General features: G+C 35.2%; 1 protein-coding gene across 5 annotated transcripts in view; it reads right to left on the reverse strand.

Annotated features, from left to right (window-relative positions):
* Positions 1 to 26,916, reverse strand: part of LOC128210973 (dynein axonemal heavy chain 2-like) — a 66,211-nt gene that overhangs the window by 32,106 nt on the left and 7,189 nt on the right. For all 5 annotated transcript variants that reach the window (XM_052915328.1, XM_052915329.1, XM_052915326.1 and 2 more), the window contains exons 5-38: positions 26,196 to 26,360; positions 25,014 to 25,252; positions 24,491 to 24,682; positions 23,526 to 23,663; positions 22,972 to 23,079; positions 22,309 to 22,514; positions 20,349 to 20,478; positions 19,755 to 19,937; positions 18,998 to 19,132; positions 17,003 to 17,082; positions 16,358 to 16,504; positions 15,681 to 15,864; positions 15,053 to 15,265; positions 14,608 to 14,778; positions 14,060 to 14,188; positions 13,463 to 13,674; positions 12,928 to 13,128; positions 12,501 to 12,657; positions 11,887 to 11,976; positions 11,511 to 11,595; positions 11,092 to 11,255; positions 10,430 to 10,591; positions 9,716 to 9,838; positions 9,270 to 9,407; positions 8,001 to 8,261; positions 6,430 to 6,568; positions 5,687 to 5,904; positions 4,174 to 4,398; positions 3,576 to 3,875; positions 2,943 to 3,111; positions 2,442 to 2,566; positions 1,753 to 1,933; positions 565 to 692; positions 44 to 196 (exon numbers count right to left, since the gene is read on the reverse strand). In XM_052915328.1, coding sequence (XP_052771288.1) covers positions 44 to 196; positions 565 to 692; positions 1,753 to 1,933; positions 2,442 to 2,566; positions 2,943 to 3,111; positions 3,576 to 3,875; positions 4,174 to 4,398; positions 5,687 to 5,904; positions 6,430 to 6,568; positions 8,001 to 8,261; positions 9,270 to 9,407; positions 9,716 to 9,838; positions 10,430 to 10,591; positions 11,092 to 11,255; positions 11,511 to 11,595; positions 11,887 to 11,976; positions 12,501 to 12,657; positions 12,928 to 13,128; positions 13,463 to 13,674; positions 14,060 to 14,188; positions 14,608 to 14,778; positions 15,053 to 15,265; positions 15,681 to 15,864; positions 16,358 to 16,504; positions 17,003 to 17,082; positions 18,998 to 19,132; positions 19,755 to 19,937; positions 20,349 to 20,478; positions 22,309 to 22,514; positions 22,972 to 23,079; positions 23,526 to 23,663; positions 24,491 to 24,682; positions 25,014 to 25,252; positions 26,196 to 26,360 — 5,651 coding nt within the window. The remainder of the gene's footprint in view (positions 1 to 43; positions 197 to 564; positions 693 to 1,752; positions 1,934 to 2,441; positions 2,567 to 2,942; positions 3,112 to 3,575; positions 3,876 to 4,173; positions 4,399 to 5,686; positions 5,905 to 6,429; positions 6,569 to 8,000; positions 8,262 to 9,269; positions 9,408 to 9,715; positions 9,839 to 10,429; positions 10,592 to 11,091; positions 11,256 to 11,510; positions 11,596 to 11,886; positions 11,977 to 12,500; positions 12,658 to 12,927; positions 13,129 to 13,462; positions 13,675 to 14,059; positions 14,189 to 14,607; positions 14,779 to 15,052; positions 15,266 to 15,680; positions 15,865 to 16,357; positions 16,505 to 17,002; positions 17,083 to 18,997; positions 19,133 to 19,754; positions 19,938 to 20,348; positions 20,479 to 22,308; positions 22,515 to 22,971; positions 23,080 to 23,525; positions 23,664 to 24,490; positions 24,683 to 25,013; positions 25,253 to 26,195; positions 26,361 to 26,916) is intronic.

Here is a 26,916-nt window from a genome sequence, read left to right on the forward strand (position 1 = left end):
ATAAATCGGAAAATATTTAATATATAATAAAACAATGCCTGACCTCCTCGTCTGGCATGTTGGGGTTGGATCGCTTCTTCCTGCCAGCATATCTCAGTACAGACACCAGGGCACGGAGACCAAAGTCGTAGTGGTCCTGCTTTGACAGTTGCTGAGTGGCCAATGTGTACAGGGTGTACACTTTCTTGGCCAGAAGCTGAAATTATGAGTTTGTCTTCAATTAATCAGGGGCAAATTTTCAAACACCTGGTTTTTATTTCACAATTTGGAAAATTCTTATTATAGTAATACTTGGAAAACGTCTCAAAACTTTTTTAGTATAAGAAAAAAATAACTTAACAAGACATTAAATTTATTTTACACTGAAAGTTGAGATATTCTATCCTTTCAAAATGCTTTTCATAGAAAATTCATGTTAAAGAAAATTTAGACAAACAAGCCGAAATGGTACAGGCATTTGGCACAACACAGTGCAAAGCTGTAACAAATCCTAAATGTATGTGTAATGCCGCCTTTTGGATTACAAGTGGCTTAAGACCTGTCTCGAATCTCCCATATACATACCTTGGTATTACCAAAGCCTTCTCCAAACAGGATGATTTCAGCAATAAGGTTGGAGTCTGGTGTCACCATGGCAATGGGACGGAACATGGACTTCAGGTTGTCCGGGAGCTCTGTACGTCCGGCGTAACCTTACAATATAGAAATGAGGCTTTAACAGGAGTGAAGGCTATTATTATTATGGTATAGTTTTGGATAAAATTTGTTGGCTACCTGAAAAACCATAAGTTGATTATTACGTTAATGAATACCTCAGTATTGATGTTTATACCACTATTAAGGTACCTTGAAAACATTTATTTTTCAGGAAAATTAATTCAGGAAAACTTTCAATACTGTTCTTAAATGGATGTATTGAAAACAAAAAGCAACATCAAATATCATCACAATATCAAAGGATTGAGGGAAAAACATGGATCACTTTGTACATTCCTGAATGAAAAGAGCATTACACCTTTTGACATCATTCTTTACACAATGTACAATATCAATGAGACAACAGCTGTTACACAGTGTGACTTTTGTGACTTTGTGAACATAAAAACATACTGTAAATATGCCAAGGTCCAACTAATACAAAAAATAATCATGTATTTATTGAAAAAATAGCAAGAAACAGACTGAAAAAGAATAGAATGTCAACATTTTGTACTACATTCAAACATACTACTAACAAGAGCACTGCAGAGCGAATGCCAACTCCTGTCTGTTATTTTTCAATGTCAAACAAGGGACATAAGAGAACAATTATTACAGCCAGAGTTAGGGGCCTTGCTATACAATGTGCATATTGTCTGTTTCAACATTTGTACCATTTTTCACTTGAATCTCTTAAACTGCTTTAGTCATGGTTAAAGTCTTTGCATGATGATAATGCATACATGGCAAATGCTGACAAATGCCAGGGCTATTACAATAACTCTTACTTTTTTTCTTCGAATATCATATGACCAAAAAGCATTTAAGCACTTATATCTCATCAAATTATATTAACAGAAGCACAGATTCTAAAGATCATCTAAGTTCTTCAGTTGGACAAGGAATGCAGACTGGTAGTATAAATAAAATTTATTTGTCAGATTTTATGAAAATCCATATTTTTCATTCAGATTGCTGAAATTAACATGTGCAGGAGTCCAAATAAACAGATTTTTTATTTTGTTGAAAAACGATAAAGAAAGAACATCCTACCAGGGTTCATGGTGATGAAGATGCCGCATGACCAGACAAGGGTGATCTCCCTTCCCTCAAAAACGAATCGCTCTGAGCCGGCAGCAAGGGCAGAGAGGATTGAGAGAATCTGCTGAGCCACGACGGACAACACCTCAATGTTGATACGGTTGAACTCGTCGAAACATCCCCATGCTCCAGTCTGTTATACAACAGAGAATTGAAAAAACAATTTAAAAAAAACTTAAAACAGACAATAATTCTCTTTTGGACAGACACAAATTATGATTGACAACATCTCTCACTTGTTCAAATAGCCTCATGCTCCAGTCTACTATACAAGTAAATACAGTCTTAACCTGTAGGCTTGATATTCCAGGGACTGGCCAAAATACTTCCAGCCTCGTGAATATCGAGCGAAGTGGGAATGCTTACAAAGAGTAAAAAATATTGGTCCTTACAGTCCAGTTCAAGCCAACAAGGAAATCAAGCCACGAGATATCAAGCCAACGGGTTTCTACTGTAGGTAGCTTTAAATATCAATGGAGTTGACAGGGAAAGAGATATTGATATGTTTATAGGAGCAGAAGTAGGTAAGTAAGTAAAATTAAAATGCAATATAATATTCTCCTACATCTACACAAAAATAAAATCACAGTTGCAATGCTTTTATTTCATTACATGCAATATGATGAAGAATGGACACTAACCTGAGCAAGACCTGAGAACATTCTGCCCATGGACTTGTAGTCGAGACCCTCGGAGCAGTTCACCACAATGACGTACATGCCCAGACCCTTGCCAAGATCCTTTACGGTTTCAGTCTTACCAGTACCTGTGGTTGAACATCATAATTATATCAGTGATTAAGCAATTAAAAATGACAATTGCAGGATAGTACAAATTAGTATGTCAGCAAACTGCTGGGCCTTGAAAATGCAATTGTATGCAAGACAACATAAAAATAAGCAAAAAAATAGCAAGTTTGCTGAACTCTGAAAAGATACAAGTGAATTAAGGGATACTGTTTACAATATATCACCCAAACCTCTAACTAACCTGCAGGTCCCTTTGGACTGCTTGCGTAGCAACTGTCAGTCAGGAGTTAATGATTAGGTAGCCAGTGTTACACAAATTTTATAATTACTATTTCATTGCCTTACGATATAGGACAATATATGGCATTTTTATAATACATGTATTAGGCTTACCTGCCGGTCCCTTGGGACTGCCACCCCTGTGTAGATGAAGGGCGGTGGTCAGTGTCATGTAGCAGCGGTCAGTGAGGGGAGTGATGACCAGACGGCCTGAGTTACCCAGGTACTCGTAACCATACTGGAACTGGGTGTTAGTCTGCTTCACTACACAGTCATCTATCTCCTATTAAGGCAGAAAATATTCAAGTTTAAAATCAATTAATGCACCCAATGATTCAGGGCTGTCTTTTAGCTCTAGAGGAATGGTGCCAGAGTATATAGACAATGACAGTTACATTATTGATATTAATTGAATTCTAGTGACAGTGTATCTGTGGCGAGAAAATGAATATAACTTTTCATAATTGGGGGGTCCAATGTACACTACGGTATATAAGGTGAGAAACAGGGCCCAATTTTGGCCCCATATTATTTTAGGAAGACAGCCCTTAAGTTCTGGTTGCTTTTTCTATAATTGCTTAATCAGTAATGTAATGATATGTATTTACTGCTGCTTTTTTCTTCACTATTTATTAAGAATTCCAAAATTTATCAGTAGCAATCTCAAAAAGTATTTTTTATTGCAGTAATCTTTTGAACTAAAGTTATTTTAAAACAATACAAATCTACAAGAAGCATAGAACAAACCTTTTCCCAGTAGAATCTAAGCTGACTGAGCCACTCAAAGGCATTCACATCATTGCACCCAATCTTGATCAGTCGGTCAATGATATCTCTGGCGTGCACCTCAATGGTGACAAGGGCCACAATTTTGAGACGTTGGATCTTGGTCAGGTTTCCTCGGATTGCTTCTGAAAATTTGTTGAGCATGGAAACCTGTTTCTTCTTCATAGTCTTTAGGGCACGCTTGTCTCCGCGTTCTTTGGTGGTGTTTAGGGCACGACCCATGTCAAATGTCCACTGAATCTGGCTAGCCGTAATGCAGAGCTGGAATGAAAAAAAATGGCTTTCATGTACAATAAATTCATCTTTTGTTCAATAAAATTACTGAATCATACAAAGTCACTACAGCTATATCAATTGGACATATTACAAATGTAATCTTCGCATGAAATTGGTTATTTAATTTTCTATTCAACTTTTGCAAAGACACAACTTTAAGTAAATATATCCTGTTTTTTCTAAAACATAAGCATACTGTGACACCAATGAATAGTGTTGTATTTTTGTGTGTGTGTTTTTGGAGTGTAGATATTTTGCATTATTTTCCAAATTCCCCACCCACCTGTCCAGGCCATTCCTTCATCCACTTGTCTCTCTTTGTAAGACTCTTCTTGAGCGCATTTCGACACTCAGGCAGCCGTTTCTTGAGCGTAAAGCGCATGTTTTTCTCTACATCACACAACCACGCCTCTACAGGTCCCTCCAGGTACACGGCCTTGATAAACTCCACATACTCCCCCTCTGTGGACGACATACCCGCAGCCTCCCATTTCATGTTCATACCTTGCTGTAATAAGGAATAAAGGAGGATAGTTAGCTGGGTCTTTCATTGGTTTAGCTACAACTGCATTTCATACTTATATTTTGACCCATAAAACTTAAACAGCCTCAAATGGTGACAAGGGGATTAAGTAACTTTAGGTTGCTTAGAATACATGTATATCAAATATGGGATAATAGGAATCTTTATTTTTCTAGGGACATGTCAAAAATCCTCTCTATGCATCCCTTTTAACTGCTAGCATGTCCTTTGAAATCAGTTTTATTTCAAGTACATTCTCATTCTTATAACATTTTTTCTTCTGCTGAGCAGAAATTATGTAGAATTGTCTAGATCCATTTTAATCAAAACAAAATAATTTGTAACACTTGAAAGATTTGAACAAAATCGAAAGAAAATTTATGTAACCAAACTTGACACAGTTAACATATTACCAAAGAATCATATCTCGTCTGAAAGTTAGAACACATGAAACTCAACATAAACTAATACAGGGTGCAACAATAAATGTGTATCAGATAAACAGTCATACAATGCATACAAATATGGTATATAAATTGGTGCCACATAAGAATGGTTCGAACTTCTATAAAAATTGTTAACTTAATACGTATTGCAAAATAATATGGAACAAATAAATATGATGTGTATGATTTGAATAATACTTGTACAGTCATATTTCAGTGGCTATTCAAAGTTATAGGCGGTGCTCAAAACATTGATAAATAGAGTTGTGTTATAAGATAATTGAGATATTTCTGTACAGCTTCATTTCTATGTTCTATTTCATAATACATTACATGAGTGGCTGCCTGCAAAACCAACAAACATACGCCAATTGATATGACAAGAACGCACATTAAAATGGATCAGAAAAGAGCGCTTCATACAAAATTATGCCAATTGATTGGAAATCAGCACTTCATTATCATGCCAATTGATTGGAAAAGAGCACTTCATTATCATGCCAATTGATTGGAAAAGAGCACTTCATACATATGCCATTTGATAGGAAAAGAACCCTTCATACTTAACTTAATTCAAGGACTCTTTTAAATAGACACAAATTCTGTACAGAAAACAATTTTTGGCACTTTCTATCCTTCAAGTTAATATAACTTCAAATCTAAAGACAGTATTAAACCATTTAAGTTTTAATTTTACTCAAAAGGAAAATTCCATCTATACTTTTATATCATTTGCCCGTTGAGCGTTTAATCATTGTAAATTTTAAGACAAAACAACACACATAAATCCATCCCATTCAACAAACAGAAACAACCCTTAAACCAACCTTGGACATCTTGAGTGACTTGATATTGTCGAAGCACTTCTTCAGATGTGGCTGAACAGCCTCTGGGTTCTTGGACTGTCCAAGAATCTCAAGGAGATCATCGTTGGACAGGAAGTAGAACCTCGGGAAGATCTGGCGCTTCGTCTCCAAGTACATGTCCAGTGATTTCTGGATCTCTTCAAGCTTCAGGTTCATGTCATTCAGCTGTTCTAGCATTCCTGGAATAGAGTAAATTGATAGAAGGTCAACTTAAGTCTGACACATGGCTACAAATATTATACACAAAATAGTGATTAAATCACGGAGACAGATTTAGATATTTTTTGATAACATTTGAAGAATAATGATGTATATTGGTAGTTACAGAACGTAAAACTAGGTAGTACTTCAGAGACTATGACTGATAATTCCAAACTGTGTTTATGAAATACATGCCTGATAATTCCAAACTTTTTTTTTAAACAATGTTCATATATACTATATGCCTCATAATTCCAAACCTTACAAACATAATGTGCCTGATATTTCAAAACTATGCTTTAAGCTACATACCTGATAATTCCAAACAAAGTGCCTGATAATTCCAAATCATGCTCGTAATGTCAATTTTAGAGAGCAATAAGGTCAAATAACAGAGTAGCAGAGTTTTGTTACCAAACAATGTGTGACATATGCATATGGTACTAATTATAATCTGGATGTTAAAGCCGGATATATTTTTTGTAAAACTAAAAGCCCCATACCATCATGGTGAGTTCCACGGAGGGCGTTCCTATCCTTGTTAAGGCGGGCCATGATGATCTTCCAGTTGTTGTTCACCTCATCAAACTCTGCTGATTCCCGGGGAAGCTGCTTCCTAATGTCCTCACCCAGGAAAATGTTCTAGAGGGAAAAATAATAATGAGGTAAAGTGTTTGAAGTAACTACATCAATAAATTTTTGGTCACTTTGTTAAACTCAGTACATTCATGGAAAAGTTGCTTCCGGATAACTTTGTCATGAAAAATGTTCTAGAGGGAGAAAAGCAATGCTGGTTGAAGTATTCACATAGTCATAACTTATAAGACAGCTGTGTTTGAGCTGTAAATGAAATACAGTAAAACTGCGATCGCTCGTGGTCGCCAGGGACCGAGCCAAAACCTCCAGGGAACCGATGTTTCGAACGACCCGATTTTCAATTTTCCAGTTTGATATGAAATATCTTTCAGTGTATTTTAAGTTTGAAGTCGTCAAACAGACTGTTTACCAAGACACCGATTATGTGTGGTGTTGTGGAAATCGCTAATATGTTCAAAGTTTGTCTAAATGTAAAACGCAAAAGAAAAAAACAATAAATGAATAATTAGAAATGTTTATTTTAACAAAAAAGCACATTTTCGTAACAAGCAACATTTGTATCACAGTACATATTGTGGCATTAGTCAGATTTAAGTTTCGCAAAATCAAGGATTGTTGATTGGCACATCTTGTGACAAGATGTCGGTTTCGCGAAACTGTTCAATCTGATGTTGAATTGATATGGTAGTGTTTTATTCATATTTTTATTACTCATTTAAATTTCTCACAATTAACTTCTTATCAGTAGCTTCTCATAATTATCATCTCAAATGCCCATATCAACTAATATCGGTCATGCGATAACAATGAAAAACGGTTTTTCACACCTTATCAAATTGCCTTTCAACTGTCATTGCAATTTTTACAACTTGTGAAAATTTTAACTCCTAGCAAATGTTTGTTTATTTTGGAACACGCGTTCGGGAAAAAGTGTGAAATTATGTCCTCGAGGGAGCCATAAGGTTTTGTGCACGATTTGTGTACTTGGGACCGAGGATATTGCTCGACTGCTCGACATAATTAGGTTTCGAGGCAGCGTGGGTATATTTTATATGAAAATAGAAGGACAAAAATTCCAAGCTCCGACCTAGAGGTAACGCCGGTTCTCGAGCGACCGCTTGTTCGAGGGAACGCAGTTTCACTGTATTATTATAGATATTTTGGGCAGAAGTTTTTTATGACAATTTTGCATCAAACTCGCAACAAAGACTAGTGATTTCCAGATAAATAGCTGATTGCATTATTTCCAATTGGGAAGCTGAATTATCAAAACTCAAAAAAGTGTCAAATATAACAACAGGCACTATTTGCAACAAGGACTTTAGCTAGGAAATCATTTATGCTATCAACAGGTTTTGATATCAAAACAAACAATGACAAAAGACAAATCTAGGAGAGATACAACTGATATTCCGAGAAAATATGAATACAATATGAATAAAAACTTAATAAAGAAAATCAAGTACAGTCTACCCACCTCAAGGTACATCCACTGTCTCTGCACCGTCAGTAACATCTCGACCACCTCAAGAATATGTGACAGAGTTCTCTCCCATTTATCCACATCCTGTTCAAACGCCTTTACAAAGCGTGATGCCTTCATCGTGGAGAGTTGCACCTGGTTGTCCTCAAGGGCAGCGAATACATCATCTGTACTCCGCACCTTGAAACACTGGTTCTTGTATGGAGCGATGTCCAGTTCAGTCACGTTCCAGGTTTGGTTGATGGCGTCAAGGGCCTGTCAATGTTTGTTCTCATATTATTTCATCATATAGTTAAATATACATATATACAGATTTAGATTTCAGCGTTTGGGTTTTGAAAAATATTTCATTTGTGCGAAAAACAACCCTATCATCGAAACAGTTGTACAATTGATATACCCTATCAAATGATAGCAAAACTATATAGGGTCACCAGGTATTAATATTTCATACTAGCGACGATGGCTTGTTGCAATGAACAGCTTACTTGTCAGGGATAATTCTATGTCAGATTTTCAATGAGAGAATTGCTCCCATTTGTCCAAAATTGGTGAGAGAATTTTAATTTCAGTTAGATTTTTATAATACATGGATAACGCAGTGATAAAACAATGCATGACAGTAACTTGTTTCATGAATATCAATATATTTACAATATATAGATATATTTACACTAGTTTGATGGAAACACTTGTTAACAGTTCAGATAGCATAAACATTCATACTTATTATACTTCAGCAAAAAATATGATTTATCCATTTTTGCTAAAAGGTGCATTGACTTTTTTGGGGAGATGAAGGCTTTCCATTGTTGTTTTCATCTGAACCTGGTATTTTATTTTGGTCCAGAGGCTTTTTTCAAGGAATGCAATGAAATGCAGTGGTAACCCACGTAAACAAAATTATTCCGGGTCGCAAAAACTCTTGAAAACAAGACTAAGTGCGTGGACAATATTGATAAAAACATTCGATAAAACAAATGCTTTCAATGAAGGGGAGGCAATTTGTTAGTAATTCAATAAATATAAAAAAGAAGCTATCTATGACTATGATGTTTTATTTTGTAAAACAACATAAGGGAAAAGGCACAAAATAAACAAACTGCAATCAAGCACGAGAATCCCTCACATTTATGTGATTTGGATGCAATTTGAGTGATTTTTATGCGAGAAATCGCAGATATTGCTTACTCGAATTATCTCTGACTTGTACATCATATTTTGGTAGAAACACATTCCTTCTCTATTCTCCCTGAAGTATACCTGTTCAATTGCCAACTCCTTGGTGGCTGCTCCTGATATCTCGTTGATGCCTTCTGCGTACTGATCAAAGCCAAACTCTATAATCCTTTCCAGGGTAAAGTCATCCGCATTCTGATCAAATGGTCTCTGCATTTTGGTCTGAAAATGGATAAAATGAACAGTGTTTAAGGTCACATGTTTAACATCCGGTTGATCAAGATGTTAAAATCTTCATTGCCTGACATAAAAAAGAATTAAAAACAGCTCACTGTTGCTGTGCAAACCATCTCCCAGCTGTCTTCTTGTGTAAATAAAACAATATAAAATATTCTGAATCTAACCGAATGCTGGGGATTTTTAAATACTGGATTAGGGGCATGGTGTGTTTTAACTGATCCATTTTGTTTCTGCTTATTTCAATACTTTAATTGTAAGAATGATTTTACATATCCTTGATAAGGTCTTACCTGGATACTGGTCCAATGACGGGGTCGCATGGCTTGGTTTTTCATATCCTGGATCAGGGGCATGGTGCGCTTGAACTGATCCACTTTGCTTTTGCTTGTCTCAACCACCTCCCAATTCTTGTCCTATTGCCATGGAAACAAACAGTTTGAATAAGTAAGGTGGACATTGTCTTAAAAAGGCTAAAATTTAAATGTTAAACTGTTTTTGATTCTGAATATTTTAGCAAACATTGCTTAAGGTTAAAATTAATAGGTTAAAAATGAACTTAGTCTTTTATACGCAAAGAACATTTCTTCTTAAAAATAAGGCAATCACAAAGTATTTCTTGATCGCATCATCACAATATAGACCATATATAGAGATATAGGTACATTAAAGGATTTGTACATATAACACATAGACTAACACATAGAAATAAGAATAGAAATACATGCTGAAGCACCGAAATTAATATGATGCAGCTACAATTATGTTAAATCAAATGTATCAAAAAATATCAAAAGATCACCATGATATTTAAAATACAGCCATTTAGCAGGAGAAAATCAGTTTTTTTAACAATATTTTATGCACATAAAGTACAAGAGTTGATTGGGTATCCAAGTATAAATATGATATATAGAGAGACCAAAATCACACATAAAATTGTAAAGTATAGGCTTTATATAGAAATGAGTGGAGAATATGAAAACTATTCAACATTCCCTCAATACCTTCAGTTCTCTGCTGTATCTGGTCAGTTTCTTGAAGATGGTCATACACTGCGTCTCCATTGTGTTCGTCTCAAGCTCCGTAAACTTTCCGCCCTTCCAGCTGTCCCAATGCCCCTCCCATTCTTTGTTCAACGTCCAGATTGTCTCGATCAGCTCCAGGTCCTGGGGATAACAAGAAGTATGATGTATATATTATTATATATTTGGGGATAACAAGAAGTATGATGTATATATTATTATATATTTGAAATGAATATTCTAACACATGATTCTCTAATATATAGCTTAGTAAACTTTCAACACTTTAATCTGTCCAAGTACCCCTCCTGTCCCTTGTTTAGATTGTTTAAATCAGCTCAGTCCTTTTGAAACTATGAGATCAAAAGCTTTGTTGATATTTGTCTCTATTTTCAAGCTATGCCAACTAAATAGTTCATAAATTGACATACAGTAAGATACCAGCAGATAAATAGCTTTGTTGATATTTGTTTCTATTTTCAAGCTGTGCCAACTAAATAGTTCAAAAACTGATACACGGTCCACTGAGTGTTAGTTGCATACTAACCCCTAATCACTATCTGCCACCACATGTCCATATTTCAAACACACATTAATAAAAACTTTTCCTTTTTATTTTATCTTACAAAGTAGCAAAACCCTACCTTATCCAGGTTGCCAATTTCCTTAGATGGTGGCTGGTCAATCTTGAAGATATTGAGGCCCTTCCTAATCTCAGCCTCCTGTTTTTTCAGGGCCTCCATCTGAGCACGGATATTGGCAATGTTTTCCAGGGCCTCAGCAGTAGCGATAGTGCTTGTGAATGGGCCTGAAAAGGAGAAATGAAAATTTATGAAGGCTGATATTATAGGCCTCCATCTGGACATGTGTGTTGGCAATATTTTCAAGGGTCTCCTTGTTGCATTTTTTCTGCAAATAAAATGTTTTATACATATTTATACAATTACAAAGAAATACTTATTTCAGTATTTACAAATATGCTATTCCGATGCTGAAGACATTGGCTAATAAAGGCTCTATTTTCAATCAATAAACACAGCATTTTCTAAGCCTTCATATTTACCTTTGGTGATAAACTCATCCACCAAGTTGTGGACCTGTTTCTTGAACTCCTCTGATTGGCCCAGCAAGTTTGTCTTGAACTTTTCCTGTAAAACAAAGAAATATATGCTTGTTTGAACTGAATATTTAGAAAAATAGACCCTAACCATACTGAAATTTAATGCTTAATGCTTTATACTTCAAATAAAATGGCATGGTCTTGGTGCAGATAAATAATCGTCCAAGCCATTGTTTAGTGTGAATATACCGATTTAATAGCATAGCAACTGTTGATAAAATGGTGTCAGTTTCATTCACAGTTATTATCAAGGATCAAGACAGCAGTATGATCACCAGTTTGATCAAATGAGTTAATCGGCAGTAAAAATATAACCAACCTTGTGTTTTTTAAGCATGACTTCCGATTCAATGAGTTTTTCCTGGAATGTGATCCATTCTCCGTTAAGGTCACTCAGCATCACATTCACCTGAAAAAGAAATTCATTAATAATATTATAGTAAACAATGAACATGTATATCAAGTTTCATGAAAAATCTTTTTTGCAAGACATTGCCAATAATGAAAATCCCAACATTAACAACAAGGACAATAGTATGACAATCTACCTTTTTTCTACACAAAACACAAAAAAGCTCCACAAGAGCAGATGCAAATGTTTATCTGTTGTTCTAATTAAAGCCGAAAGTATGGGGTTTACTGTACATGTGGATATTGTCTTAAAGACTTTTGAATCATCTGTACTTCCATTTCACTATCTAAAACATTTTTATACTTAATGCCAGATAAAAGTTTAAACACCTGAAACAACGTCAAGGCTATAACCATACGTCAATATTTTAGTTGAAACCCAATTGAGCTAAAAGCTAAAATAGCTATTTTTAAAGCAAAATACCAACCCGAAACTCATGACAGAATATCAAACAAAATTATCAGTATATGGTGGTAGAGGTTTGTCTGTTTAAACTCTTCTTGCCCTCTTTGCGGTCTTACCTCATCCGGAATGGTAACCTCGTATTTCTTGAGGATGGCAAACTGATCATGCAGCGGCGGGAACTTGGCCTCAGTTTGGGGTCGACCAGTGTTGAGGCTCTCCCATAGTTCAAGGCTTGATCCTAGCTCATCTAGGGTCTGTGGAGGCTTGCTTACGCTGTGTGAGATAGATGCACGGATATGAGAATAAAGTGATTTCATTGTTGAAATTAATTCGAAAACAGATAACATTTGATTATTTAAAAACTTAAAATAACAAATTCATCTATTCTCATTTAATTATTTTTCATTTCTTTTAAGAAAAATAAAACCACAATGCAAGAAATAGATTTCAGTATCATTAAATACTTTATAAAATAGTAACTCTTCAAAGAATTCCAAACCTTAATACATCTTCAAAGAATTCCAAACCTTAATACAGACTTACTTTTCTGCATTGTCCTTGAGGAAAGCATGCAGCTCGTTGAGACGTTTGGTTGCAATCTCGCTGAGCAGTGTTGTAAACTTGTTCTGCCACTCCGTACAGTGAGACAGGATGGAGTATTTCAGGGGAGAGCAATCCAGCAACACAAACTGGATGTTCAGTATCGTCTCCTGGGTCTGGACATTGTTGGCCACCTCTGTGTATCTGTGAAATAGAATATTTATTTAGTTTAGAAATATAATTGAGAAGCTTATAATACATATTGTTTTATTAAATGGCAACTGATATAAGATCCCATATGTAAGTATCAGTAAGTAAGTCTATGACAATGGCACAATGCATAGGTAATTGAAAATACAGTAAATAAAAGTTTAGTCTTTTGATCCCAGATCTCGAAGCAAGTAGCAATTCATAAAACATCATAAGTATGGTTGAATCAGTTTATATGATACACAAAAATGACACCTACTGAAATGTTACAGTTTTACCAAATTAACACAAACACACTTGCTACTCCCAAAATGAATATATTACCCACCTGGCAATATCAGCATCGAACGATGAAACCTGTGGGTTGAGTCTCTGGTATCGGCGGATGAAAGCATCTTTGTGGATCTCCCAGATTTCTCTGTAATTGTCCCAGGTGCTGAGGTAGTTGGTCAGGTTCTGGGCGTTACTCTGCATCCCGGCGCTGATCACCGTCTGGATCTTCTTTGTCTCCTCATCACGAGCTACCAGCTGATGGATCGGCTAAATACAAACAGAAAAATGAGGTAACACTTAAATCAGATTATTTCTATGTCATTTTTAACCAAGTTTGATGAGCATAATATTTTTTTGTTGTTTTCTTGAATTAAATATGTTTGCATTATTTTCTTATGCTGCGATTCTATACAAATTTTATTTGTTTACTGCCTATAAACATTCAAATAAGGGCAGTTGTAAAATCAATTTTATTAATTTTCCTGAAATCTTTGATTTCCTCTAATTCCTTAACTTATCATTGAATATTTTAGATGACACAATAAAGCAAACAATGTTGAAAAGTGACATGTAGGTAGTCACCCCAATCATTTGTTAAGGATTTGACTAAACGTTCAAGCATGTAGCATTATAAGAGGGAAAATTGACTTACATCCCTGGTAGATTTTTTCTTAGTGAGAATTGTTGGTAATCTAGGAATGTCCGATATGGAGTTGGTCAAGTGGGAGCCAATACTGCCCACAATAGTAGCCAGCTGCTTCAATGTCGGGGAAAACTCAACCTGCAAGAGGAGAAAAACCTCATAAAACCATGATGTTTAATTCAATTCAATTATGAAACTCCGACTACTTTTGAAACCAGAGTTGTTGTAGGATAACGCGCTGTACTATATATGCCTCTTAGAAATTAATGCATCAGTAGATATTGCAAATAAGAATACACTGGTGTGCTTAAACAAAAGAGTTATATATGACATTGATCAATGACCAGTCAGAAATATATTTCTGCATAAATGATTGACTCCAAAACAATTACGAGTGTTTGTCAGATGTCATTATTATGTCTTTATCTCATACCAACACACTAAGTGCAGCCTTGTACAGAAAAGTAGGTATGGAGCACAATTGCTATCCGTTTTGGTGATTAAAAATTATGAGCGATCAAAAGAGTTGTGAAATTCATGATGTCACTCTATCTCACCTTATCTCCCTCAAGGCAAACTTGTACACGGAAGAGAGGGTTGGGCGCGGACTTTCCGTCCCCATTGATGGCCTTGGAAAGTTCCTGCAGGGACCATTTCACATTGAGCCTGAAAGCCTCTTCCACCATCTTGTCCATTTTCTCTGTGTAGCGGTGCCAGTGGGATTGGACCTAAGAAAAGATTATTTTTGAATCATAGTGGTAAGTTATTCCGGAAACTGACTGGAAAGTAACTTTAAACTCAAACTGTCTGTTGTCTTTGAACCTAAGCAGCTAATCTATTGTCATATTTTCTGTACAAAATTCTGTACCTTTTATACATTCTGAATTTTGTTCTTGCGATTTCCTTATTCTTTAATGCAACCATTTCATTTTGCATATTATTCATTAATTGAAATATGGAATTGTTCATATTAAAGAGGAGACAACCATTCTCTTCCCATACCTCTGCACCGTCACTCTTGAACACCTCGAACGTCTTCCGCATTGTGTGTATGATCTCATCGTGGTACTGTTTCAGCTTCTTCTGCACGCTAGCGCGGTGTGCAGCTTGTGACTCGTCAAACTCCATGTTCTCGTATACTTTTCGACTATCTATCTTCACAAGTAGATTTTCACTGACGTTCACACACTTCTGCGAGATGTCCATGTTGGCTCCCTATAAATAAACATGAAGGTTTAAGGTATCCTAAACAACACATTTGTCGACTTTGGACACCTGTTAAGTGAGTTTATCAAAGTGTAAGTTTTTGACACTTTAGCCCACTTCATAGTACTAAGTAAGCGTAAACACTTCCAGTGCTGCAAAAAAAAAATCAATGATGACATTTTCAGTAGGATGTTTTAATCACTTTTAATGAAATACAAGCATGAAATAAGAGAAAATGGTTGTTTCAGTTTCTCTAGATCATTTGAATAAACATCTCATAAAGACAAAGAAGGACTATATTTGTATATCTAACAATAAGATTTTTATTCAAGTTGTTAAGTTTGGTAATCATGTCTCTCTACTTACAGTTTAATGGACAATGATCATTAACAAAAACTGACAGAACATTTCTTCAATTGAATACCTTATAATCATCCACAACACTCTGTATCTTGCTAGAGTGGAGTCGACACTCAGTGACAAAGTAGTCTGATATTCCCTTGGATGCCCAGGTGAGCTTCGTGAGACCGGGATGGATCTTCTTGTCCAGGAAACGGATCCTTTCCCTGAACAGTCCTCGTTCCTCTGGCGACAGGGCCGCAATAATCCTGGGGTAAAAGATGTAGAATGTAAATATGCTTTTCATAAAATATATGAATTTATTAAATAAATGTAGGTTTGAAATGAAGAAAACACTTGCTTCAAAAGAAGTTTGAAATTGCCATATGAACTGGTCCATACATGGAGCATTTTAAAAGGAAAACACATTTTGACATCTTTGAGATATACTTGGACAAAAAGGCCTGATTATTTTATTTTGATTGGTTACCATTTTGTTAAGCCTCCAAAAAACACAGTTTTTAAGATGGAATGAATATGATGTGCCACAAAATGCAATAGATGCATACTTTACTATACCAAGATAACACAAGATTATTATACATTGTAATTGCCAGCATGACATGCTTCAATAGTCTGCAAAGGTCCTTGAACTAGCTGCGCACATCACCAGCATAGTGTCAAGTCTAAAACAAATCTTAAATAATGTCAATGCCCAATTTAAATGACAAACAGGCTACCAATATACATTGAATCTCTTACCTGTTGTAGTCCCTAACGACGAGCATGACATGTTCCCGTAATCCACGCAGATCCTCCCGTTTGTTGTAAACATCCACAGCGTAGTGGGGAGTCTCAAACATGAGCCGCTCCCAATAGTGGATCTCCTGGAACATCTTCAGCAAATCCCTGAAGGAATGAATAATAAATAGCAAATAGCATACACTCAACAGTGGTCGTATTCACAGTCATCATAACAAGTACAGGCTAGCATACCATGACCTGGTATGGTGGACTTCTGGATTTTGTATAGCAGGACATGTCGAAAAATGTTGATGCAAAGCACCAGTGCAAGAAAACAAGCTTGTTCAACCACAAATATTATTTTGGGCCTGACTGATAATGTGAATGTGAAAATCTTATGTCTTCATTCGGAAGTATACCAGTGGTTGAAATTAGCATTGGCCTGTAAGCTGGGCTTGTTGCAAGATTTTTAATCAAGTAGAAATGTCAGAATTCAGAGTAAAGCATTTAAGGCTGCTACAATCAATAACTCTAATAATTGAAAGCATTCATCATAATCCCATGAATTTATAAGATTTTAATGTGTATAAGATCTTTATACCAATGTCTTCAACAAGCAAATCAAATTATTTATACATGTCAATTCCTTATTAAATCACCAACCTGTTGAAGTTGATGTCCAACATAGGTGGTCTCTCCATGCTTCGGCACATGAGGGGAACCTCCAGCTGTTTCATTGGCTCCTGGAATATTGAATAGGGAAGATAACTCATCTGGCAAATCAAATGGCAGATAAATAATCCTGTTATAAGGGTAGGCAATCTATCTGGTAACCGGGCAGATAACTCATCTTGTATGAAATTGAAATTACTAAGCAAGACAAGGGCACATAACCAGTTATATAATGTGTATTTACATTTTTTCACATAGATGGATAATATAAATGCATGAAGCTGCAAAATATGGGGCCTTCTTTCATGTATAATCAAGCAGGGTCATAATTTTTAAAACAATATATGATATATAAGATATGGTTATTACTATAATTCCGTATCGTATTAAAGTGGTTATTAAAATTGAAGTTTGCTACAATGTTTCATTAACTACAAACAGTGTATCATATTCTTGGTACTACAAACAATGTCTCATATACTACAAACACAGCTGATACTACAAAGACGGAGAACATTATTGGGGAACAAAGCTTTGGGATCGCTAAACAGATAAGAAAATAAAACATTTCTATGCACAAACTTCAGTCAATAAAAACAAAACAAAAAAAAAGTGTTTGTTAACAGCTCTGTGAAGAAAATAATTCTCACTTTGAACTTGCATTTATTTGAATTCTGTTTGTTTTTTAGTCAAGTTTTTGTTGTTTTCATGCTACGCTACAGCTCTAGTGACTTGCTGCAACATGTGATTGGATAAACTGTGATAGGATAAACCCTGATATCCATACAAATGTAACATGATATTACGCTACTACATAAGGGTTCTTTCACAAATAAAACATCCATAATGCACACTGTTCAGCTATTTACACTTCTCGGCTGTGCATCCTCCAAACTGACCATGGTTGACATACTGGTTTTATACTTCTGTAAATGTACACTTAAAAACTCAGTAACAAGAAGCATGCATAATTATACACTTTCAAAAGTTAACACAAAAAAGCTATAAAGCACTACTTTAATATGCCCATTGTCACATATTCCTGGTACCCTATTACATTCTGCTCCATTCAGTATCGTGGAACATTTCGCTAGGAAAATCACATAGCCATAAGTAATAAATGATTCAGTTTAAATGGTTCAAAATGGGACCTCTGTGGAATCTTAGCCACTTGTTGTGAGTTATTTTCTATTACAAAATCCTTTAGAACATTATTGTTAATCTTCTAAGTTGAAGAATATTAAATATTGAAATCATATTTCTTCAGTCTTCTCCCCAATCTTATTAACATTCATGAATACGAATTTTGTTTGTCAAATTTCCACGGTTCTAATGTAGTGTAATCATAATGAAGTACCAGGGTGGCTGACTATGTTGGGGTGGCTGACTATGTTAACACCATAACAGACAAACATCAATTAAGCATATTAATATGTAAAAGTAATATTTACTCAGCATCTAAAAACAGTCTTTCAACTCAAAAAATATGAAATTTAAAAAAAAAAAGTCAAAAATATATAGCATTGGTAAATATGAAGTAAAATATCCTTTCCAAAACATAGACATGTCTGGATGTCATCTTTTTTTCCTTATGTAAAACAAACAGTTTTAATGAATTATACTTATACAGAACCTACCCTCCACCCCCTAAAAAAACAATGTCCGGTGGGTAGGGGATGGCGCTACCCACTTCATGCGCAATGTGAAAAAAACAACACTAAAACTGTTAATAAATTGGAGTGTTCTGACATTATCTGAATTCATTACTTACTGAAAATCAATAATTACATAATATTTGGCACTTATGGCAGATAAAGTTTCCAGAGAAGATCATAGGTATTTTTACTATTATTCATGTACAAGCACTTTGGGATAACATTTTAGATGATCTTTGAAGTTTAAAGGTCACAGGTGACTTACTTACGGCGCTATAACAGCCTTGGGAAAGCCATTCCACTGTGATATAAGTATATAAGGAACACAAACCTTTTCAATGGTAAGAGTCCATTCATGGAAGGTCTTCCTAATGTATTCATCGAGGGCCATACATAATTGCTGATACTGGGTCATAACTTCCTTGCCAGAACCTATGATGGGCAGGAAGAAAGCTCTGTCCAGCGACTGAAAGAAAAAGTTTTCAATATCAAATATAATTATTTGATCAAAGTTTACATTAGACTTGTTGTTTTAAGTCTTACATGTGCAAAGAAATGTTCCTTTTGGCATTCTTCAACCCCTTACCCTTACAAACAAACACACACAAATCTATAAAGAAAACTTACCAACAAGAACATCAAAAGCCATCTGTTTTTTTTGTTTTTTTCAGTCAAACAAGCGAAATAACTCAATAATCATTCCATTTTCAAAACCTGTACATATTGTTTATGGCATCAGGCGTACCAATTTTATTTGAATATCTTGAAAAACAAATCAAGTTATGGCTAAGGTTTAAGCCTTTGAATGACAATACCACTGCTAACAACACTCTTGCCAACAACAACAAGGCTATGACAATACCTCAACCTTTTTACTTTAAAAATTCATCCAATACATTTAGTATCAGTCCCAGAGATCAGAAATATAAATTTCCATGGTGATACAAATTTTTAAAAACATTTAAGTGTAAGTGCAAGCCAAACAACTCACTCGTGTGAAATTGAAATTTGTTGCTATAAGATGTGGACGTTTTGTCACAAAATTTAAAAAACTACACAAACTTATCAGAATTTTAAAATAGCCATACCCCCATGCTACGTTCAATGCGTCTCTTAAGCTGCCGAGCCCAGAGTGCCTGACCAGCAAACCGTGGGTGTGAGGGGGACTGTGGGATACTCTTCTGTGTTAGTTCCTTCTTCACTGCGTTCAACTCCTCATTAAACATGGCGTACACATCCACTGTCTTCTTGTCTATGGTACGCTTGATTGCCTGGAATGGAATATAATGCTTTTTGGTAAAAGTAATAAACAACGATCTTTGAAAAAAAAAAAAGCACAACCTTGCATCAAACAGCTTTTAAATACCAAATAAAGTATAATATACTAAAGGGGTTATGTCTTAAAGCACCAAATATATTTTCTTTGCTGTAATTATTTTTAAATAATTGTAGAACTTGAAGTGCCATGATTTCTACTGAAAGTCATTTAAAAACCATGAAGGTAATAAATGTCTGGTCTGCTCACAGATTTCTCACAACTTATAATCAAGTAATGACTGTATAAAGAATGTCATACATGTTGGTGACAACAACAATTAAGACAAACATTGCAAACTACAACAATGTTGCCAGACAATGTAATTGATATGTGTCCAACAGTACCTAAAACAAAAAAGTCCTACCTCTCTGCCTGACAGGTGCATGAAGATATCAAGCAGCTCCACTCCGGCCTCCACAGTCGTGATTGTCTCAAACGCTGACGAGATCACATTCTGCATCATCACCTCTAGGTCCTTGACGCCCGCACGGAACCTGATGGTATGGGTTATTGCATAAGAACAAGTTCACAAATAAGCCAATTTGCTAAGAACTACCCCATTTTGAAAGTTGAGAAGAGATGTCTGTTGTTTGGCTATTTATAATGAGACAAACAGGAAAGTATATACTGGGGTATGAAATAAATTGTGATGCTATGTCCTGCTTTTTAACTTGTTCTAAATCAAATTATCATCTTGAAATTAGTGAATATCTGAAGATATTAAAACCCATATTTGAATCTGACATGGGTGAAAGTTGGAAATTTTGAAAAACCTGAAATATTTTGCTGGGGACCTGGGGGCTCCTGAGATTTAAGAATTTTAAGGGAATAAAATGCCATTCCAGAGAGTATATATTGACTATGAAATGAAATTGAAGCCTGACTTAAATTACTTTAATGTATGGCTAAATAATATTTTCTACACTATTAAAAAGAAAAAATATTAATATAAGAAAATGATACCATTAATGAATTTTATGACTAAACTGATTCGTTTGGTAGGAAATGTATCAACAGTCACAAAAATGTATAAGGTAGAATTTCTTCATTTATTTATTATAATTAAGATTTGGACCAAAAAAACTTATAATATTTCAAACTGATGCTTTTGTCAACACTCTTTTAACAACCATTAATCAACCAAGTTTGATTATTTTCCATTTATTCTGACTGTTGCTACCATTTTCATTTTTTCATTTCCTTTTAAGCACCGTCTGTTTGGCCAGTCCGTGTAATTTTGCAACCCTTTTTGCTTTTTCAGTTTTGAGAAGCTGCAGGGAAGATTCCCAAATGATTGGTTTTTACACATCATTTCATCGCCAAATGATTACGCTCCGCAGAGTGATTTCCCCATCTATCACCGTTTTTGTCAACCTCAGACAAACATTCCCACCTCCACTTTTTTTACTGCCTTTTCTAAGTCCTTCGTATTATAACCCGCTAGCAAAAACTTAATTTTCAGAACTATTTTGTTTGATAAACAATCGTCTGCATCGAATGACAGTTGCTAATAATAACAATGTCGGCCATCTTTATGTGCAGTCCTTAAGTGATAAAAGACACGCTATTTCATTGGAGGGCAAAATCGAGTAAGCCAATCAAAAGTATCCTTTCACACGAATGACGTATGGGGTTTTCCTCGACCTCGTTTGTCGGAATTACGATTCGGCGATTCCCGATGAAAGAGGATCGCACACCGAGTCTGTTTGGCCGTAATCAAACAAAAAGATCGGCTATCTCCGTAAATGAAATAAAAACGTGCACTTGTTCAAGCGGGCACCTGCTGGATTGCAAAAATGGAGGTTGTGAAATCGGACTTATTGTTGACCTCTGCAAAATATGATCGAAATTCGGAAGAGGAGTTGGGTCATACCCCCTAACCCCCCTCTGAAAATCTCAACGGATTTACACGATTTGGAAAAACGACCCCTCTGGATCAGGAAAATCCGGCATATGCCGGAAAACTTTCACCCATGGAATCATAAACAAATCATTCAAATTAGATTCTGCACCAAAAAATAAAATCATCATATATTTTTTTCAACTTCAAAATTGTAACACAGGCAGTTAAATAAAAACTTACTTTTGAACATATTCTGTATCATTTTACTTGAGCTGGTATTTAGTGCTTGTGCTTAATGTACACTTGTCGGCTGCAACCAGTTGTATAAATCTTTATTAAAATGTCAACAGGTTATCTTGTGGCTAGCTGACTCATCAAAACGTTTTTGATTGGCAAGTAGTTATTATTATAAGTAAACATTTTGGATAACTTTGAACATTCCAAAAACTTAGCCGGTTTTATACAATTGGCTGCTGGTTACCTATTATAGTCATCATGCCATGACGTAGCTTTCACATCAAGGATAGTTTTCTTCACATGTCGAAGATTAGCGAGATTTTTCTCGAAAGTCGTTTCAATCTCCAAGAGACCCCTCATTATCTCTGGGCCCTTCTGACCCGCAAAGTGTGGCATGTCAGTCTTTTCGCCTTCCTCACGCCTTGCAAAGTGGATCTGGGCTTGGCACACCTGTAGAAATAGACAATAAGGTTGAGTTTTGTTAAAGCAGATTGTCTTGACATATTAAAAACATAACTTTTGAGAAAAGGCTTCTGAGCTCAAGGAAGCAAGAAAATATTTCAGAATTTGTGATGTTAATGGTCACTCAAATCTGAACAGTGAATGCAACAGTAAATGACAGTTTGGGAAAGGTTTCAGATTTCTACTTCATTACTGTATACTGCCTACACGCGTAATACTGACTTTTGAAAATACCTAAAACTATTGGCTGAGGAACAGAACTTCTTAACATCATCTATATTTTATAACTGATACATTAGAGCATGATAAGACCTAACCATTTGTAGCCAATTGTATAACACTTGTTAATCATTGAATTTGTCAAAGTTAGCCAAATGCTTATTGATTGGCCAATATTTATCCAATATTTACTATAAACCAATCAAATGTGTTTTAATAAATGTACCTCAAGTAGGTCCTTGCATCTCTGCACAAAGGCGTCCACCTGGGCAAATATGCTGCTCTTGTCCAGAACCCAGCCCATCTGGGAGAACTTGTGGTGTAGCTTGGCAGTCTGAAAAGAAAAACATATGTTACATGATAAACTTACGCCATGGGTTCACTAACAGTCAACATACCGGTATAGTATACTTTCATTTCCACAGTTTAGACTTGAAAATATAAATATTCCCTCATAAAAAGAGCAGCTAATATCTTTGAGAACTATTTTATAAGTTGATGACATAAAAGGAATAAAATTATTTGTTCCAAACTACTCAAGATAAAACTGACTTTCGAAATACAGGTAAAACAGCAATCGCTCAAAACAAGCTTTCAATATAATCTGCCTAAGTGCTTTTCATTGACATTAATACTTTATCAGCCTTACCATTACAAAAAAGCTCCCATCAGTAACTCAAATAAACAGTTGAAATTCTTACAACTATTCAGAGAATAGCAACAGATCCATTGTAAATGAAATAAACCAATAATTTTGAATTGCTGATGATTTTTATTTACCTTGTTATATATCTCCTTCCAGGATTCACAGCACTCAATACATTCATTAAGGGACTTCATACCGCTCTGAACATAGCCGTCAAATATCTTCTCCAAGTTGATTTCCCTACAGCAACGTCGGATAATCTCATTACTCAGCTGGGAATTGAAAATGACAAATAAACATTTTGTAATGAACATATCAAATACAAGCTGATAATAAATGCATATTCTCTTGATATATCAAAATCGTTCAAAAATGTTTTACACCATTTCAATGGTTATACATTGTAACAACCGTTTTTTTTTCAAAATTTTATATAACTTTATATCCTATTTATTTAGGCCTTAAAAAGTCTCAAAAATAATGGGTAGGATTAGACAAAGTCTCTTTGTTTGAGACCAGCCAAAACAGCAAAGCAAGTAGCAAGTGCTTAACAATGAAATTTTGGTATATTGTGTATTAAATAATCAGTACTTTGTTTTTAAAACATAAATGGTCAACACAACTAAGAATTAAAAATTCAGATATGTTTTTGTCTTGGGTCGAGAAAACTTCTCGGATCGACGGGTTTTGCAAGGTAGGGTTGGGCTGCCCTTAACACAGGTCATTTTTTTTCAGGCCTTATCAATTACAATGTACCTTTATCATAATCTGTACACGGAAGGCTGAGAATGAGAGTTCAATCTACCTTTAAGTAAAGTAAGTAATAAGTGTTTTTTTCTAGGCACTGTAAGTGTAAAGCAGCGCCTTAATTTTTGATAGCTGCTAATAGATTCTATTCTTTATTAGATTGCTGTGTAAGATTCATCCAATGATAAGGGGGCCATTTCATCAATAATCCTAGGACTAATTAGATAGCTAGGAGATAATCTACAGTGCAATCCTGCTGTTAAAACGTCTCTTAAGTATGAAATTTCTCCAAGGATTCATGATAAAACAGTCCCCAGATCTCACATCTAAATGAGATAAATCCTTTATTTACCTTTTTCAGAATCCCTGTCAGCCTCTCCCTGGTCTTATAGAACTCTGAGTTCACCCAGATCATACGGATGAGGTTGAGAATTTTGGGGATCATGGCGGGAATCTGGGACGGTTTGGCGTCAGCCAACTCATAGCATGGGTCTTTCAGGACCAGCAGGAACTTGAGGTTACTCTCTGCTTGACGTGATCCTTCCTGTAATTGAAAAATCTCAATATTAAAAACTTAAAATCGCACAATGCAAATGTTTTTGTGATAAAATTATAATTTATCGGGTATATAATTCTGTTATTGGAAAATGTAAATAAAAATCAAATCTTTGTTAAACTTGTTTTTGATCCCTTTTTATACACTTAAAAGCTGTCAATAAAAATGATAATTTCAGTGTTTTTATCATATGATAATTTTTGCAAGATTACCATACATGTGCTTTTATAAAACAACAATTATGTTGAAAATAATTTATATTCTAGATTTTGTAAGACAAAGTGTAACACTTTAAATACACAAATGCCAATATTCAAACCTTGATCTGGCTAGCCAGCTTCCTGAAGGGAGCAACATAGGAGGACTTGGCAGTCTCCAGGACCAGTTCAATCTTCTTCACACCAGGTTTGTCCAGCTGGGAGCTGATTCCAGACAGATCCTGGCACCGGTTCTTCCAGAACTCAATCTCATCAAGAGGGCCTGAGGTCTCGGCCATCTCAAAGGCATCTTGTGTGTTGAGAACCTCTTTGATCTGTCTTGCCCAGTGAATCATGGCAGCTGAAATTTGTTAAGAAATTGTTGATACTGTATACAATGGAGCAGTACTTATAAAAAACCATCTCAAGAGAGCCCTGAGATCTTGGCCATCTAACATTTTGTGCCCAGTGAATCATTGCATCTGATTTTTTTTTTAAATATTTATTGAGTAGGAGTATTTCAATGTAGTTTACAATAGAGTGGTTCTTTAAAAAACTCAATCTCATACCGAGGTCATTTGAAAGACATGTTGTGTAATCTCAGAACCTCTTTAATTTGTCATGCATAAATATTGGCCTCTAGACACTTTATAGAGAGTATTTTGAATCAGGAGCATGTCAATGTGTATGGTGTGTTTTAGAAAGCTGTGTAAAGGATTCAAAACATCGTCATTTTCAGTTTTGTTATTTTACTCAAAGTTTTTTGTCTTAGCAAAACATACTTTATCTGATTAAACTAATGTTAAATTTCAGTCTAGTCAAATGTGTCAATCTGACATTATTGTTTTCATATTGCATAGAGAGAATTGCTGCTGGCCAATTGCCAAACAATAAATAATCAGTGTTGATATAATTCCAATGCTGGTGCAGAAGAAATCAATATCTTAAATACCTTACACATAAGTGCATGAATGAAACTGATAAACCATTTGTCAATGGTTTAAATAATACCCTAGGTATGACTCAGTTAAATTCATGACATAAAAAATAAACTGTGATTGTCATCAAAGAGATAATGGCCATCATAATTTGAGGTGTAAATTTATAAAAGACAGATATATCAATTTAATTAAAATATTTATGTCACTTTGAAATAGTTAAGCTATGGTGACATGTATAGATAAAATGAACAATATTACAAAAGCTTTTCATTTTACCTTTTTTAGCATCATACATTACTTCATTTTCTAATAACACAGTATAAATTTGGTCTTAAAACATGAACAAATTAGTGTACAACTTACTCTCCAGTCTCTGCACTAAGTCCTTGTTCTTTGCAGCCTCCTCTGCCGGAATCTTGGTCCCCTCCGTGGGAATATAGAGCACCGTCTTGCCCTCCATCTTCCATCTTGTGTCAGTCAACGTGGCCAGAAACCTGTGAAGCTGGGCTGAGAAATCATTCTTTATGCCTGGTACATGGTTAAGGAAACTAAAGAATGGGGTTTTGAACAATGTTAACATCAGTTAAGTTTTGGTTTGGACAATTTTGAGATTTATCTTCATTTCATATTGCAGAGCTAAACAAGATAGAGACAGTAAAAGGCTATGATCAGGTTTGTTCTCAAAAATGAAAACATGGTTTCTGTTGTGTATTTAACTTCAGCCAATAACGACACCTCTTGCTGATAAGCGACGCCTATGTATTACTACATGCTGCATGCTATCACAGTAGTTTAGTTCTCAAGGACTGTTCTCAAGTTCTAGTAATAAACCGTAAAACTGTTGTTATTTGTTGTTATGAACACAACAGATTCTCCCTAAAAAAGAAATATTGGTGTCTATTTTCTTGCTTAAACTCTTTTTAACGTATTTTTACCATTCTTATAAAAGAGAAGAAGGGAAAAGGGAAAAAAGTATAGAACAGTGAGAATTCTTACTTTTGCACCCTCAAGCTAATAATGTCACAACTGTATATGAAGGAAAAACAAAGTTCCATTTATGAAAATTTCATCTTAAAGTTAAAGT

Source organism: Mya arenaria, chromosome 12 (assembly GCF_026914265.1).
Source record: "Mya arenaria isolate MELC-2E11 chromosome 12, ASM2691426v1".
NCBI classification, from domain to species: Eukaryota; Metazoa; Mollusca; class Bivalvia; order Myida; family Myidae; genus Mya; species Mya arenaria.